This window comes from Spermophilus citellus (genome assembly GCF_964194105.1).
Source record: "Spermophilus citellus genome assembly, chromosome: 13".
In the NCBI taxonomy this organism is placed as follows: domain Eukaryota; kingdom Metazoa; phylum Chordata; class Mammalia; order Rodentia; family Sciuridae; genus Spermophilus; species Spermophilus citellus.
This window is the reverse complement of record NC_138193.1, coordinates 2,545,284-2,563,574: the sequence shown is the minus strand read 5'-3', so window position 1 is coordinate 2,563,574 and position 18,291 is coordinate 2,545,284. Positions and strand designations below refer to the sequence as shown.

The 18,291-nt window shown below is 36.4% G+C and overlaps 1 protein-coding gene across 7 annotated transcripts in view; it reads right to left on the bottom strand.

Annotated features, from left to right (window-relative positions):
* Nucleotides 1-16,102, bottom strand: part of GCC2 (GRIP and coiled-coil domain containing 2) — a 49,725-nt gene extending 33,623 nt beyond the window's left edge. The window contains exons 1-9 of one of the 7 annotated variants that reach the window (XM_081264413.1): nucleotides 15,908-16,102; nucleotides 15,573-15,673; nucleotides 14,557-14,633; nucleotides 12,640-12,707; nucleotides 9,988-10,092; nucleotides 6,677-9,139; nucleotides 5,803-5,875; nucleotides 2,913-3,013; nucleotides 2,723-2,821 (exon numbers count right to left, since the gene is read on the bottom strand). In XM_081264413.1, coding sequence (XP_081120539.1) covers nucleotides 2,723-2,821; nucleotides 2,913-3,013; nucleotides 5,803-5,875; nucleotides 6,677-9,139; nucleotides 9,988-10,005 — 2,754 coding nt within the window. In that variant the 5' untranslated portion in view covers nucleotides 10,006-10,092; nucleotides 12,640-12,707; nucleotides 14,557-14,633; nucleotides 15,573-15,673; nucleotides 15,908-16,102. Of the gene's footprint in view, nucleotides 1-2,722; nucleotides 2,822-2,912; nucleotides 3,014-5,802; nucleotides 5,876-6,676; nucleotides 9,140-9,987; nucleotides 10,093-12,639; nucleotides 12,708-14,548; nucleotides 14,634-15,572; nucleotides 15,679-15,880 lie in introns of those variants that run through there. The other 6 variants (XM_081264410.1, XM_081264407.1, XM_081264408.1 and 3 more) reach the window with 6 other exon arrangements.
* Nucleotides 16,103-18,291: the final 2,189 nt, after the last annotated feature.

Sequence of the window (18,291 nt, the reverse complement as noted above, 5' to 3'; positions counted from 1 at the left end):
TTAAAGAGATCTTAAAAACCCCAAATTTAAAATTTATACATGAGCTTATTCATCTTTCATGAGCCAGTTATACTGGAGATATATATGTGTATATATATATATATATATATATATATATATATATATATACAAATTTTTTTTTTTTTTTTTTTTTTGTGCTGGGGACTGAACCCAGGGCCTTGTGCATGCAAGGCAAGCACTCTACCAACTAAGCTATATCCCAGCCTGCTCCTTTATATTTTAAGAGACTTTATAATCTAACCTAATAATTTCCTTCAGAGGAAGACCAGGTATACTAATTTAATAAAGTTCAATTTACCAATCTACAGAAGTTACTTAAATTGCTTTTAAATTTAAAAAGTCTTTTGTATTAGAAGTCAGTCAAAAGATCAAGTCTTTTATTCCAGATTAAAAAAAAAAATACTTTTCAAAACTCCTAATCCACCCAGAATTATTTTGGTATGTGCAATAAAATAAAAAACTGATTAAATCCTCTCCTTCTTTTGGCACTGGGGATGAATTCATGGGTGTTCCACCACTGAGCCACATCCCTAGTTCTTATTATTTTTATTTTGAGACAGGGTCTTGCTAAGTTGCTGAACTTGGCCTGTAACTTGGGATCTTTCTGCCTCAGCCTCCGAAGTAACTGGGATCATAGGCTTGTGCCACTGTGCCTGGTTACCAATTATTTCTTCAGTGATTTCTTTTTCTTTGTTATCAGAGACATAACCAGAGATGCTTAACCCCTGAGGCATATCCCCAGCCTTTTTTTTTTTTTTTTTTTAAATTTAGAGACAGGATCTCACTAAGTTGCTTCGGGTCCCAACTAAGTCTTTGAACTTGTGATACTCCTGCCTCTGAAATCGCTGAGATTACAGGCTTGTGCTACCATGCCTGGCAGTGATTTCTATTTTTAAGTTTTCCTGAGATAGTATAGCTTAGTTGGTGAAAGAACAGGTCTGGAATAGTTGGTAATATCCCAGCTCTGCTATGTTTTGGGACCCTGAAGTCTCTAACTTTTAGTCTGTGACCTTGAATCTCTATGCCTCACGATTCCTGACCTATAAACTGGTGAAGCTAATAACATACTTCTTGTGGTTGTTTTGAGAATTAAGCATACTAAGACATTTAGAAGACAGCCTGGCATAAAAGTATGTGTTGTTGTTATATAGAAGTCTCTGTCTCTTCTGTTAATCTCATTTTCACATTAGAATTCTACCATATTTCTATAGCTTAATGGGAAAAAAATTTAGTGTGTAGAGGTCACTTCCCTTTTACATTTTCAGAAGAATTAACTAATCTTGCTAGCTTATTTTCCATTTAAAATTTGGAATAACTGTTATGATCCCCCCTCCAAAAAACCCTAGCTTTTTTTTTTTTTTTAGAGAGAGAGAGAGAGAGAGAGAGAGAGAGAATTTCAATATTTATTTTTCAGTTTTCGGCAGACACAACATCTTTGTTTGTATGTGGTACTGAGGATCGAACCTGGGCCGCATGCATGCCAGGCGAGCGCACTACCGCTTGAGCCACATCCCCAGCCCCCACTAGAATTCTTAATAAAATTGTTTTTGAATTTATAAACAATTTGAGAACTCGTATTTCAATAATATTCAGTTACCCTACATAAATTTTGAAGTTTTCTTTATTAAGTACCCAAATGCTTATTAAAGTTCTCAAAATTTTATCTTTTGTCTACTAAGGGATTTTCTCTTTTTATCAAATCCTACTGATTACTGCTCATTCACTTCTTCCTATTTACCTTTGTTTTGCTACATAGTCTGTATCATGTCTTTTTTCTGTTTGCCCATTATTGCCACTGGAATTTAAGTCCTAAGAGGGCAGGAGTTCAGGATTATTTGGTTGGTGGTAGTCTGTTTGGCTGACCACCATCAGGTCCAGAGCTTAGAATTCAGTCTAGGCATGTAAATATTTACTGAACAAATAAATACATGAAGAAATGTAATGATTTTTATATTGTACTTGGTAACTTTGTTGGATTTTATTTTTTGATTTTTATAATAGTGCTTTATTTTATTAAAGTAGATAAATATATTACTTTCAAATAACAATGCTTCTATTTCTTGTTACAATTTGTGTTAAACTTCACATTCATTCAACTTGGTTAGAACAATATTACATAGTTACAATAACAGCAACCTTCTCTTACTGGTTTTTATTAAGAAATCCCCAAACAGAAGTTTACTTTCAAAAACAACAGATAAAGGTACTACTTAAAGGCTAACCACACTACAATGTACAAAAAAAAAAAAAAAAAAAAAAAAAAAGCCGGGGAAAAAGATTTACTAACAAGTACAAAAATACAAGATGATTATTCTATAGATAGGAACTTTACATTTCCAATTCCTTCCTTCCTTCATCCCTCTCTCTCTTCCTTCTTCATTTTTGGTGATACTGGAGATTAAACCCAGGAACATTCTACAACTGAGCTTCATACCCAGGCCTTTTAATTTTTATTTTGAGACAGGGTCTTATTCACTTGCCAAGGCTGACCTCAAACTTGTGATGTTCTTGGGCTGGGGATATAGTTCAGTTGGTAGAGTGCTTGCCTTGCATGCACAAGGCCATGGGTTCAATCTCCAGCACCAAAAAACAAAACAAAACAAGACTTATGATGCTCTATATGCGTGTGCCCCTGTACCTATCTTTCCAATTTTTTTAAACTAGTTATGAATATAAATTGTTATTAAAATAACTATTTTACCTTATAGCTTTCTGCTCCTTGAATGAGATCTCTCATGGAAGTAGACAACTGATCCTTTTCTGAACGAACAGATTCGAGTTCTTCCCTCAAAGTCTGGGTCTATTTTAAATACACAGTAAATTAAGAGTAAAAACTCTAGATTTTCCAAAACCTAAGATTCTTGAATCTTGTGTTTTTTGAGTTGGCTTACCTCTTTTCTGCTGGAATCGAGTTCTTTCTTTGCTTTCACAGCAACTAATTTTATCTTACTTATTTTTTCCTCCTTCTCTTTGGATTCTCTTTCCAGATTTCCTAAAAACAGAAAATGAAAGGATTATATGTGAAGTACAAGGAAAAAACATCAAAATTATCTGATTTTTTTTTTGGTGTGTGTACTCGACCACTGAGCCACATCCCCAGGCCTATTTTTTTTTTTTTTTTTTTTTGTATTTTATTTAGAGACAGGGTCTCACTGAGTTACTTAATGCCTCACTTTTGCTGAGGCTGACTTTGAACTCTTGATCCTCCTGCCTTAGCCTCCAAGCTACTGGTAATATACTTGTTCATTTTAACCCTAGAAACTGATTTATTTTGGAACATAAAATCTTCAGTTTGAAGTTAAAGTAGCTAAAACATCAATGTTATCATTAAGTGAAGGCTTAATCATTCATTATCTAAGTAATTTTCAGTTCTTAAAACACTACACTTTTTAATAATCTTGGATTTGGAGAGGTTAAGACTCCTGTAGTGTTGGATTTTCTGGAAATGCAGGTATGCTAGGATTTTTGGTGTTGGTTTTAAATTGGGACCAAGTAGAAAAGGTATCAGATGCGGTAAGTTTCTATGTACAGACCTCATCTTGGTTGGTGGATCTAAATTTCACAGCTAAACATGAAATATATTAGACCTAACCAATTTTGATCTTTCTCCTTAAGCTCTTTACTTTTCCTATATGAACTCTGGGGTTCAAGACTTTTTTTTTTTTAATAGTTTTATTTAGTTGTTGATAGACCTTTATCTTATTTATTTATATGCGGTGCTGATAACCTAACCCAGTGCCACACACATGCCAGTCAAGTGTGCTACCGCTGAGCCCCAGCCCCAGCCCCTCAGGACTTTACTTTTTGAATATCTTTACTTATGATCTGAATTCCTGTCCTTACTTATTAATCAGTGTGTACCTGTGCCACACTGTGCAGCAAAGGCCAACTGTTCCACTTCTGCATTTCACTGCAATGCCATCTCACCTACTCTGGCATTAGAGCAGCAATTTTACCCTCTCCAGTGGATTTCCCCCCAACAGTTTATAAACATGCAACAAGAAAAATATCAAGACATCAAGATCAGGAACAAACAGTGAGGTAGTTACAAAGGTCAGGGGAGAGATTGCAATTAGGTGAAACATGCTATTTTTCCAATTTTAAAAAACAACTCACTGCCCCTCTTTCACTCTTCAAAGAATTGTCTATACATGCTCTCCAAATTCTCTTCCTCCATTTTTTTCTTGAATCCACTGCAATCAATCTTAGACACTAGCACATCCTGAAACTCCTCTACGTTGGTTAGTCTAATGGTTAGTTTTCAGTGCTCATTTTACTTGACCCATCAGCAGAACTTGCTATGGATAACATTTCCCCACTTTTTTCACTTGCACTTGTCTTAACTCGCAAGAAATTTTATGTTCCAGGTTTGTTTGTTTGCTTTTTTAAACTTATTGGCTGCTCCTTCTCAATTTCCTTTGTTTTCAGCATTGAAAAATAGGAAACTGTCTATCTCTGGTCCTCATCTTTTTTCCATATTGCTGGGTGATTTGAATCTCATGGCTTTTTTTTTTTTTTTAAGAGAGAGTGACAGAGGAGAGAGAGAGAGAGTGAGAGAGAATTTTTAATATTTATTTTTTTGTTTTCGGCGGACACAACATCTTTGTTGGTATGTGGTGCTGAGGATTGAATCCGGGCCGCACGCATGCCAGGCGAGCGCGCTATCGCTTGAGCCACATCCCTAGCCCTCTCATGGCTTTTAATACCTACTATTTAATTACAAATTTTTATCTCCAGCCTAGTTCTCTCCCCTTAACTCCAGATTTACATAAGCATTCTATAACTCCAGATTTACATAATCATTTTATCTGACATTTTCACTTGAATTGGTATTTAAAGTTAGTCTAAAACTGAGCATCTCTCCATGCCCTAGTCACCCACCACAGAAAACTGGAAGTTATTCTAAACTATCCCAATCTAACTGGTTATTAAATTAAGGAATCATGAGCATATTATACAACACTTCTAAATCTTCATTTTTAAATGTGAATAAAAGAGTTATTCCATGTAAACCATGTGGAATAAAAAGATAAGAATAAAGTCTCAATTCCTCTGCACATCACACTAGCATGTTTATGGTCAGGAACTTCCTGGTCTGATCCTTGACTCTGAAAATGTTAACATATGAACACCTGATGTTCCTTCTTGCTGCAATCCCTTCCTTTCTTCTTGTGTCATATTTCTCAATCTTCAAGACCTAGTTGAAGGGTTGGGGTTGTGGCTCAGTGGCAGAGCACTTGCCTGGCATGTGTGAGGCACTGGGTTCAATTCTCTGCACCACATTTAAATAAAGAAAATAAAGATCCATCAACAACTAAAAAAATTTTAAAAAAGACCTAGTTGAAAATGCTTTTCTCTGATATTTTTCTTAACTTACAACAGGCAACTTTTTATGCTATCAACATTATATCTTTGTCTGCACCTCACACTATGGTACTTAGAGCTTCCCTAGACAGTGAGCTCTTTGAGAACACTGTCTATATGTTATTCACCTTTCTATTAACAATGTCTAGAGTAGGTGGACATTCAAATAATATTTGCTCAATGAAAAAATCCCCCAAATAATCATGCAACCATTTACAAATGGTGTCATATTAGTGTTTTGTTGGATTAAACAGAAAGTGACAATTGAAAGGAAAAGCAAACAGATAGCTGGGGGCAATGGAGGTTAAAGGCAAAGATAGCTACATTATGTTTTTAACAATGCATTAATTAGCTACTTTACTGATCTATTCTAACCAGAATTTGTCTAATGGTGACAACATAGAAAAGCATAGTTACCTATTTTTTCTTCCAGCTCTTTTACTGAAGAGAGTTGATCATTATTTATAGAAGATGATTTCTCTACGGAATCCTAGATTTTACACGGGAAAATAAAACAAAACACAATAACAGAATTTATTTACTTTCCCATGATGAAAAAAGCAAACTGATTATCTGTGTTGACAAACCAGGTAACGCTAATGTTATGTATATGGCATTTACTTTGAGAACTAATAGTACTCAGAGGCAAGAGTAACGTGTTAAGGGCTGGGGATGTGGCTCAAGCGGTAGTGCGCTCGCCTGGCATGCGTGCAGCCCGGGTTCAATCCTCAGCACCACATACAAACAAAGATGTTGTGTCCACCAAAAACTAAAAAATAAATATTAAAATTCTCTTTAAAAAAAAAAGAGTAACATGTTAAGTATCAAATATATGTGTAATAAAGAAATGATCAAATGGTGATTATAGTTTATCATCTTTTACAACACAATTTTTAAAGAAAACCTTAAAATTGTAGCCAAAGTGAAATAAGCCTACTTTTTGCTCAATAGTGTTCTTTGAAAAAGATACCATGCATAAGAATGTAACTCAAATTTCTTCATGCTTGTGACTACACACTTTTGACCAAAATATTTTAAACCCCTAATCATTTAATCTTATATAAGTTCAAGGTTTTAAAATGATTACACCCCTCCAAAAAAATCAATGCAATAAACAGGATATATAACATCAAAATACTTAAAGCACTTTTCAGAAATTTGCCACTTGAGCATAAATGCTAAAAAGTTTACTTCTGACTTAAAAGTGGAAAAATGTTAATATAAAATTTTCTAGAGTCTATGACCAGAACTAAGAATTTATTTGAATCAATAAAGTTCAAATAGTTAGTACCTTTAATAACGTCAACTCTGCTCTCACATCTTGCAATTCAGTTTCTTTTTGTTCTAGTAATGCCGTTAGGTTTTCATGTTCCGTTATACAAGATTTTTCATAATGGGTTTCATTTTTGCTATGTAATTTTTGAGATACTTCTTCAACCTGAATTAAAAGATTCTGATTTTCAAGTCTTGTTTTTTCATTAGCATTCTTCATTTCTAGAAGATCAAGTTGCAGTGCCTCTTTTTCTGACAAGATTTCTTCTAACTCTTTTCTTAAAAGAACTTTTTCTTGTTCATAGTCTCTCAGTAAAGACCTAAGTTCTTCACACTGAACAACATTCTCTTCTTGAAGGCACTTAATCTCTTTTTCTAACTCTAAAACCCTTTCATCACATTGAAAAATCAAGTTGTGTTTTTCTTCATTTATTTTTGTTAAGGATTCACCTATAACTTGTAGGATATTCCCAACATCATCTTCTTCATTTTCTTCTAAAACCTTTGACCCTAATTGTTTCAGAAAACTATACAACTGGGTTTTGACAAATGACTTCTGGACTTGTTCATTTTCAAATAGTTTATTTAAATTTTCTCGCTCTACAACCATGACCTGAAGTTTCTTTTCTAATTCAGTAATATGTTCTTTTAAGATAAAATCTTCTTTTTGAGACTGAAGAGCTTCCAAATCCTTACTCAACTGGCTGTTTGCAGAGTTCAGTCTATTATTTTCCTCATGAAGAGCCTTTACTTCAGATGAAAACGTTGCCCGGTCTTCAGAGAGGGTTTTCATTTGAACCATAAGTTTTTCTATTTTTTGGTCATTTTGATCCTTCTCTTTTAAAGTCTCATCTAGTCTTCCTGTTAACTCATTTACCCTCTGTTCTAGTTCACTGTTGTACTGGGCGGTTTGCTCAACTCTTTCCTTTAGTTCTATGGCTAAGCTCTCTTCCCTTTTACATTTTTTATGGAGACTATCTACTTCTTCACAGGAATTTTTAATTTTACTTATAAAATCATTTTTTTCCTCAGTAAGAGAACTTATCTTTGTTTCTAATTCTTGTAACATCTTATCTCTTTCACTGAGACTAACTAAGTACAATTCATTCTTTTCCTGAAGGCTTTTTATGGTATTTTCAAGTTCTGGTACTAATTCTTGTTGAGATAATAACTTTTCATTTTCTCCCTGGAGTCGATTCATAGTTTCAAGAAGAGCATCTTTTTCATTAAATGCAGTTCTAAGCTTCTGCTGAAGTTCATGAACATCAGATGCTTGCTGTTGTTTCATTGACTCAAACTCTTGACTTATTTTCCCAGCAGACTCCCCCAGTTCTGTTTGTAAAATTTCCATAATCTCTCGCAAACTCTCATAATTTAAGATTGCTTCTTGCTTTTCTTGTTGTAGGTTTTCACACTGTTCCCTAAGACCCTGTATTTCAAACATTAATGCTAATTTTTCTTTTTCCGAACCTGACAAAAACGTCTCATTTAGTTCTAACATTTCTTTTTGATGTTGTTCCTTAAGACTGTGCACTTCTTTGTTATGTTGTTCTTTAGTAAAGCAAAACTGTTTATTTAAATCTTCTAGCTCATATTTTAATTTTTCTATTACACACCCCTGTTCTTCTTTAGCTAATAGTAGTTCATTAATTTTAAACTCTAAGTCTTCTCGTTCATGAAAAAACTCATCCCTTATATGTTGGGCATCCATTTCAAGTTTTAATTTAAGATTATTCATATAAGTTACCTCATCTTTTAAGATACTATGTTGAGATTCAAGTTCTTTTAAGGAATCTTCTAATTGTTTTACTTTTTCATTTACTACTTGTTCTACTAAAGTATCTTCTTGTAAAAGCATAGAACACATTTGATTGTCTTGGTTAACATTTGAGGTGGACTTCTTTAAGTTTTCCAATTCACATTTCTCTTGACTACTCTTCTCAGTTGCCTCCCATTTTTTTACTAAGTTCTCATTTAGCTTGTTTAACTCGTTTATTTCTGTTTCATGTTCTTTAGTTGATGTTTCAATTTGGCACATCAATTTCTTTACTTCTTCTTTGTGGGTAGCTTTCAACAGCAAAAGTTCTTCTTGTAAACTATTAATATCTTTTTGGTAATGCTGAGAATTTTCCTCAATGACTTTTTGCAGTTGAGTAACCTCTTGTTTTTTTTCATCAGTGGTAGCTTCTAACTGCTTTTGCAGATATGAAATTTGCTCCTCAAAGGCTGACCTAATTTTTGGAATTTCTTCTTGTAATTTTTTAACAGTATCTTCAGATTCACTGTGAAATTTGAGCTGTTCTGAGAGCTCTAATTGTTTATTCATTGCTTCTTCCAGTTTCTCTTGTAATCCAGCTTTATCTTCACTGTGTTTGGAATGCACTACCATCAATTCATTTTTCAAATCTTCAATTTCTTTCACATAGTTTCTATGTGATTGTTCCACTTCCTTGTGCAAATCTTCCATCTTAGTTACAGAATTCTGTTATGAAAATAAAACAAAGAAATCAAGTAAAACAAAAGAAACCCGTACCCTGAAGAAAGATATTGACACTGGCCAATAGAGCAAAGTAAATGAAGGGAAATATACTAGAGAAATATGATACTGAGATTCCAACAATTTTCCTTAGGCTCTATCTACTTTAAGTAGAACAACTAAGATCAGCAATATTAAAACTATTAAAGTAATACCTAACAACTAGTAAATCTCTGAATTTAATTTTAAAAAAGTGACAAATCATATAAGTTGTATAAGGCATAAAACTTCAACCTGAGTAGATTACCTAACAGGCAAGAAAGTAGATGATACTGAATATCCTAGAACTGAATACATAACAGTATTTAGAGTTGTGTGAAAAAATGAACTTATTTTCATTTTTATTGACATTATAAGTATTAAAAGAAGATATAACAAGTAATGTTAGCTTTAGCTTTGTATAACTGAATGACTGCATTTACTTTATTTTTTCTTTTTGTCTTAATCTTTGTTCCTTTTTTCATAAAACTAGATTAGATTTTTTTTTTTCCTTTTCTTTTTTTGTACCAGGGATTGAACCAGATGCACTTAACACTTAACTACTTAGCCACATCCCCAGCCCATTTTTTATTTTGAGACAAGGTCTTGCTAAATTGCTTAGGGCCTCCCTAAATTGTTGAGGTTAGCTTTAAACTTAGTATCCTCCTGCCCCAGCCTCTCGAACGGCTGGGATCATAGACATATGCCACCAAAACTGGCAATTAGATGCTTTTAAAGGGTTTAGTTAGCTAAAAAATTCATGCCTACACTATATAAGTTAATAAAAAATAAAATAACATTAAATATTGTCTTACCTCAACCTCTTGTTTCATTTTAGTATTTTCTTTCTTCAGAGAAAGACACTGTTGTTCAGTCTCTGCTTTATCCAGAAGAATAGCATCCAGACGTTCAGTCAATGCCTGTTTTGGAATAGAAGGATTTGTTTGCCTGGGGTTAAAAAAATGGTGGTCTGGGCTGTGGTTGTGCGTCAGTGGTAGAGCACCTGCTTAGCATGTGTGAGAGAGGCACTGCGTTCAATCCTTAGTACTACATAAAAATTAAGTAAAATAAAGGTATTGTGTCCATCTACAACTAAAAATAAATAAATGTTATAAAAAATGGTGGACTGACCACAGGCATAGTTATCACATCTTTCCCAATCCATGTTAAAGGGAAAATAAAAGATTCAAAAAGGTATAAACATAAGAACAAAGAGAAAAGGAGAAAAGATATAGGAATATGAGAACTTCAACACATTTTTTGGAAAATTTAAAGTGTTCAGAAAAATATAAAAACTGAAAAATCAAGTCAGAAATTGGAAAAAGATATTCAAAACATGCATAATCAAGAATATCTCTATGTAAAATATATAAAAAGTTTTACAAATCAATAAAAAAAGGCTCACTGGTCCATTAAAAAAAATGGACGTTGGATAAAAAATGAGTGATTCCTTTCAGGATCACCATGACCTTTCATTTTACATTTACTTAATTGGCAAAAATAAAAAGTAAGACAAAACCTAGTGCTGAAGAGGATATGGATCTATCGGATCCTGGGTATGTTACTGGTAGAAGTGAAAGTTATTTCAAATACTTTATAAAACTGTTTGACATAATCTCCTACAGCTGAACATTCATGAAACTTTTTGGGGGGTGGGTACGGGGATTGAACTAAGGAGCACTCAACCACTGAGCCACATCCCCAGCCCTATTTTGTATTTTATTTAGAGAGAGGGTCTTACTGAGTTGCTTAGGGCCTCGCTTTTGCTGAGGCTGGCTTTGAACTTGCTATCCTCCTATCTCAGCCTCCTGAGCCACTGGGATTACAGGTGTGCACCAATGTGCCCAGCTAGGATAATGGCTACCTTGGGTATGAGAAACTGGAGGGGCAGCATAGGATAGTAGGGGACTACTTGGGAAGATGTATGTTATTTTCAAGATACTAGATTTTCTTTTGGGTTCACAAGTGATCAAAATATTTCAACCTGAAGGAAACAGAAAATGCAAAAGCAGAGGTAAACTTTAAGACAGCATGAATTTATTTCCTCAGAAAAACAGAACATGTTAAATTTTCAAATAAGATGTATAAATTTTCAGATATCAAGAATGAGCTCTTCAAAATTAAACATTCAAACCCCCAAATAGAAATTTCAATATAATTGTGGAAAATTAAAAGTCAATGACATTTCTCAGACAAAATGGAAAACTGGAATGAAAATATAATTCTAGATTAGTATTCCAAAAAGTTCTGTGGCATTTTCTGTAGACTGTCTCATTTAACCTCTATGATCAACTATTTTTTTTCTTATCTGTCTTTTTTATAGATACTATAAAGGTTAAAACCTTAAACCTCAGGCCTCCCCAGTTGATAAGATAAAGATGCAGGAGCACAGAGATGAAGGAATTGGTTGTGATGACACCATTGGGAGACTGAACCAACTCTAGGACTGCCTCCCTCTGAACTCCTTAGTGAAAGAATATTAATTAAAAAACAAACAAAAAATCCCCTGTGCTATTTAAGGAAACAAAAACAAAGCAGATATAGAAAAATTTAGAAGTTCTATATCGTGTTATAGCTACCCATCAAATAGGAGAGTAGGATAAAGGCATTTTTTAAATGCACCTACAATGCACTCATTCTTAAGAAGCTATAGAAAGATGTGCTCTATCAAAATGAGATGGTTAACTGAGAAAGTGAATGATGAGAGATCCTAGCAAATGGGGGCCTGATGGAGGAAAGCAGTGTAGAGGTTCACAGGATCATCGCCAAAGCCAGTTCCAGGAAAAATGTGTAGCAGACCTAGAAAACAAGCAGACCAAACAAGTATATGAAGACAGAAGGCAGGAGAGAGCCATGCAAATGGAGAGAAAGCCGAAGTAAAGCTGAAGTAACCACAAGTCTTTGTAACTGATACATGTAGAGGATAAAGGAAATCGCAAAGTTAAAGCATAAGTCAAAAAGCACAAAGCCCAGTGGTGCTGCTGACCCACCCAGAGGAGGGGATTTGGTCATGTTACACTTGAGAAGATGACAAGTGAAATGTGTGAGGGTTTTTTCCCAGGCCCCCAGAAATACAACTTCAGATATGGGTCAGTAGGCACATCTAATGATGTAGATCCACCTACAGATTACAAGTATCTTTAGAACAATGAAATTCTGAGCATGGCCAGGTTTTCTGAGAGGGGCAGGGAGGAATAGGGCAAAGACTGAGGTATTTAAGAAGTATGTGGGAAGAAAAGGGGAGAAAATATTCATTTCAGATAGAGATCTAGAAGTCATTAGCCCTATTTTTTTTTAAAATAGTTAATCAGAGTGGTAAAAACTTAACCAAGTCCAGAGAGGAAGTGGTAAACAGAATGCCAGATAGCCTCTAGCAAACTGACATCCCTCAAGGAAATTCTATTTATCATCTGACATTTCCTTTTGGTAAATAAAAATTGAAGCAATATTCACAATTGTTTCATTACCTTAATAATATCATCAGTTCCTCCATCAACAGGTTTTGATTTGAATTCTTCAATTTCTTTTTCCAATTCTAAATAATTTGAAAAAATTTTCCAGTTCAGAAAATAATCACTAAACTGATAAGTACATTCTTAAAAAAAAAAACCTCCATAACCTATAAATTTGAATATATTTAAGAAGCAGACACTTTGAGAAATATTGACTCACATAATAGCATCATCTTTTCTTTTCCTTTTATTTATTTTATTTTTTTTATTTTTTTGAGAGAGAGAGAGAGAGAGAGAGAGAGAGAATTTTTTAATGTTTATTTTAGTTCTCTGCAGACACAACATCTTTTTTTTTTTTTAAGAGAGAGTGAGAGGGGGGGGGGAGAGGAGAGAGAGAGAGAGAGAGAGAGAGAGAGAGAGAGAGAGAGAGAGAGAGAGAGAGAATTTTTAATATTTATTTTTTAGTTCTCGGGGGCAGACACAACATCTTTGTATGTGGTGCTGAGGATCGAACCCGGGCTGCATGCATGCCAGGCGAGCGCGCTACCCCTTGAACCACATCCCCAGCCCTCTTTTCCTTTTAATATGGAAAACTTAAGATAAAAAAGTTGAGAAAATAGTATGATTAATCTGTATATACCCATCATCCTGCTTTAGTGATTATCACACTGACAGTATTTCATGCCTAATAGCACTCACTTCCTCCTTCCCCCCTTACCTATTATAAAATTTGAGACAGGGTCTCACTATATGGCCCAAGCTAGTCACAAACTCCTGGGCTCAAGCGATTCTCCCTTGTCAGCCTCCAAAGTAACTGGGACTATAGGCATGCACCACTGTACCTGGCCATCCTGATAATTTTGAAACAAATCCTAGACATATTATTTCAGTTATAAACACTTCTTACTGTATAATTTTAAAGCAAGAACTCATATTAAACCTCATATTAAACAAAAAAACTTGGCTCTGGAGCCTAGAACATCATTTTCAAATAAATTACTCTCTTAATTACAAGCAGATTCAAATTCTAAAACATAATTTGACTTTCTGATAGAAAATAATTCTTGGTTTTTTTTTTTTTTTAGATTGGGCAGTTAATATTTTTAAGTCATCTCAAATTCAAGACCTCAGCCACTTGAGCTATTAGCATTAATTTCCTTTTGAAATAAAAATTAAACAGAATAGAAAAATCAACCAATCCCAGCAAACGTATACATTTCAGATTCCCAGGAATTTATTACTTTACTCAAGGACATTGACTATGTCTTTGGGCTTACCACTTTGTATCTCTAACATTTTAACTGACTCTTCTAGAAAACACACTTAACTCAGAGGAATCTACAATCCACATGAAGGGAAAAAAAATGCTTAACTTTACAAAATTCTATTTTATTTTATTTTTTTTAAAATATTTATTTTTTAGTTCTCGGCGGACACAACATCTTTGTTGGTATGTGGTGCTGAGGATCGAACCCGGGCCGCACGCATGCCAGGCGAGCGCGCTACCACTTGAGCCACATCCCCAGCCCAACTTTACAAAATTTTAAAAATAATCCTCCCTAACTTTAACGATTCAAAGATAACTGTAATTTAGACATGCAAATATTCAAAAAAAAAAATAACAAAAGGAAACAAAACACAAAAAGAGGTAAGTGTTGTTAAGTAGTGAGATTCTACAAGTGACTAAGATGCATTTGGAATCATGAAAACTAAAAATGGGCCAATGTACTATTTAAACTACCATTTTGGGCTGGGATTGTGGCTCAGCAGTAGAGCGCTCGCCTAGCACGGGCGGACCTGGGTTCGATCCTCAGCACCACATAAAAATAAAGGCATTGTGTTGTGTCCATCTACACCTAAAAAATAAATATTAAAAATTAAAAAATACCATTTTTAACCAAGATAAATATTTTTAACCTAATACCTGTACACCTTGACTTAGCTTTCTGTAACAGCATCATTTGCTTCTTGGCAAACTTGATGAGATCTTCCTTGGGCAATGTTTCCAGCTGAAAGGTGTAACAACTTGTTATCACATTTCCAGAATGTCACAAAAAAAAACAATGTCTGCTTAAAAATAAAAACATTCTACTGACTAAACCTTTAAGCCAATCAAACACCATATTTTATTCCACATTTTTTAAAATAGCAAATGCACCTTCAAGTCAAGAATCAGTCATTAGCAAAAAGAGCACTTAATTTCTTACACAGATTATTGTGACAGAGGTCACTTTTCTAGATTTTGATTTCTTAAACTGTACAATTAGGGATTGGAACTAATACTTCTTAAAATTCCTAAAGAGCTGTAAAATTCTATGCCAAGCTGAAAGAAGTCTCTGGTCATATGAAAATTTATAACTACAGCAACAAGATACATCAGGAAACTTTTCAGCTTTAACTAAAAAACTGGGCTTTCACAACTTTTGAAAATTACTTAACCTCTGTGGATTCTCATTTGTAAAATAAGAATAATCACAGTACTATCTCATAGTTATCATGAAGCTTAAATAAAGAAACCCAGGGCTTAGGCAAGGGCCTGAAACTTGGCATGCAAACAATAAATCTTGGCAATAAATCACTATCATCTGAAATCATTGAGTGTTAAATATTGTCAGGGGCCATAAAAAATGATCTAACTCAACTCTCTCTTTTCACAACATAGGAACTAGAGCCCCTTGTTTCCTACCCTAACTGCATCACTAGAGAAATCCTTATAAATTAGACGGCTTCATTTCATGTCTGACAATCTGCAGGATCTCTCAGCAGTGCCAACCAGGAGCAGGAAGTAAACAAGAACGGGTTTCCCGGTCAGGGAATCCAGGTCGGGGGGAGTAGGAGAGAGAAGCGGAAAACGGGCGAGTGAGTGTCACTTAAAACTGAAACGCCTGGAAGGGGTTCTTCCTTTCAAAGGGCCCCCCTCTCCCACATCGCAGTTCCTGGTTCATCACCCTTCCGCTCCTGAGCGAGCCCGCTGGTCACACACGCTCTTCACCTTGGACTTCCCGGTCCCCGGGGGGGCTGGTGAGGCCACCCCATCTTGAAGAGGATCCTACAAAATAAAACGCAAGCCCGGGGTCAAGAACTCGTGGGCGCGGACCGCACGCTGGGAACCCCCGCGGGGAAAGCCCTCCGGTGAGGACCCGAGCAGCGGGGTGCTCTCAGGGGCAGAGTCAGGGCAGGCGGCGGCACAGTCCTCCCGGGGTCCCACCCTCGTCGCCAGTCGTGGCGCGGGAGGCTCGGCGGCGGGAAGACGGACCCGGCCAGGCCGCCGCGGCCGTGTTACCTCCATCGCCGCCAGAGCGCCGCGGGCCCGCACCTCGGCCACCGCCGCAGGCTTCCGACTGCGGCCGCCTCTGACGTCGCCTCGGCTGCGGGTCAAAGGTGGCGCTCTGGGGCGGCCCCGCCTCCTGCGTCTCCCAGGCGACACCTCAGCGGCGCTTCCGCTTCCGCCTCTCGGCTCCGGAGGCGGTTCCCTCGGCTCCCGGCCGGAACCGAGGTGCCGTCGGGTGTGCGCTGCACTCGGCTGGGTCCCGGGCCTGCGGGTCGCGAACCCGGTCGGTCTGAGTTCGGTGACTCCCTTCTCTGGGTGAGGGGGTCCGCGCGCGGGGAGATGACCGGAAGAAAGCCTGGGACCCCCCTTCACCGGCACCCCACCGAGATTTGCTGGTGGAATCACCGAGCTCCCGCTGTGCCCGGATCGTCCCTCCAGGCCCCCCAAGCAGCCTTCCTGCTTGACTACTGAAGAGGGTGCTGGCACCCCACCTTCCATTAGTGTTTCCCATCACTCTCCAATGGACACGGTCACCTGGAGCGACAGCTCATTTCCCTGCGGTTTGAAATGGCCGAAAGAACGCCAAGAGGCAGCGCGCAAATAAATGGCAGCTGATTCTGCCAGCTAAAGGCCGTGTCTACTAGAAGAGAGAATGACTCCTGGAGACTTGAGGACGCCCTATCCTCTGCTCTTCCTCTTCTCACAGTGTAGCAGCCCTCGTGTTGGGTGGGTTCAGGGATAACATGCTACACAGTGTGGACAAGCAGAGAGATTTGGGCCTTCTGTTTAATGTTTTGACTTAGTGATATTTTTTTTTTCCTTTGGATATGATTGAAGAAACAGACATCTCTGATTCCTGGCAGATTTGCCACCGTAATAGAAGGTAGCCGGAGGACAAAATTGATAAGAGGAAAAAGACAGGGCCGCGACCATCATCACATGGAGTCAATAAATTCCTTTTACTAAGAGAGCCAATGGGCATCAGGGTTTGCTGTTCCTTGTAACAGTGTACAAAATATTTGCGGAAGGAGTTTTCCAAAGTGGAAAAAAAAAATCTCTCAATAGTGAGATGGCTTGAGAAAATGACCATAAAGTTGGACTTTGTGCAGCGTGTAAGATGAGTAACTTCCTTATGAGACTAGAAAAATAATCTCAAAACCATAATTTGGGAAACTGACTCCTAAGAGTCGCAAAAATTTTTAATGTTTTCATGGTAGCAAAAGCTATTAAAGAAGAGTGAATAAATGGTTTGGCAGAAAGTATTCAATAGCCTTAGGGAAAAATAGGAATTTGTTTTCCCTATATCTGCAAAATTATGTTGCCTTTTACGTAGTAGGCACTACCTGAATACTTAATTTAATCTATTAATTACTTGACATAGAAAAAATCAGAAGAACAGAACACAAGATCACTAGTCAGTTTTTTCCAAGTTTTGAAAAAGGTTAGAATTAAAATGTCAGGGATATTTTTTTTCTGTTTCTTAATATAAAGGCTATTGTGTGGCATGGTGTCGAATGCCTGTAATCCCAGTGGCTTAGGAGGCTGAGTCAGGAGTATTGTGAGTTCAAAGCCAGCCTCAGCAACATAGTGCAGCCCTAAGCAACTCAGTGAGACCCTGTTTCTAAATAAAATACAAAAAAGGGCTGGGGATGTGGATTAGTAGTTAAGTGCCCCTGGTTCAGTCCCTGGTACCCCCCCCATCCCCCAGCAAATATATATATAGGTTATTACAACATTTTTCCCCTTCCTGTATGGGATGTAGGTAATATGGAATATTTCTACAGCCTTTCTTGATCATTTATAAAATTAACATTTTTGAAGACTATAGTCCTTGCTTTTTATTTTTTAAATTGACATAGAGCAAAATGGACTTTCCTTTTGACTTGCAGTTCTTTCAATTTTAATATATAGACTCATGCAAACAACAACACAATCAAGTTACAGAAAGAGTTTTATTATTCCCCAAACTCCCCATATCTACTCTATTGTAAGCACACTCCCCTTCTCCCTAACCCCTGGCAACCATAATTTATTCTTTATCAAGAACACCATATAAATGGTTACAGAGTATCTAAACTTTTAAGACTGACTTCTACTTAACACAATGCCTTTGAGATTCTTCCAAGTTGTTACGTTTATCAATGATTTTTTTTCAATTTTATTGCTGTGGATTATTCATTGTATGGATATATCACAGGTTTTCTTTTAATCCCTTCAACAATTGTAGAACATTTTATTTTTTTCCCTAGTTTTGGGTGATTATGAATAGACCACTGTAAAAATCATGTACAGATTTTTGTGTACATTACTCTCTCTAGGATAAAGAGCTAGGAGTGAGATTTGCTGGGTTCTATAATAGGTTTATGTTTGACTTTTTAAGAAACTGCCAAACTCTT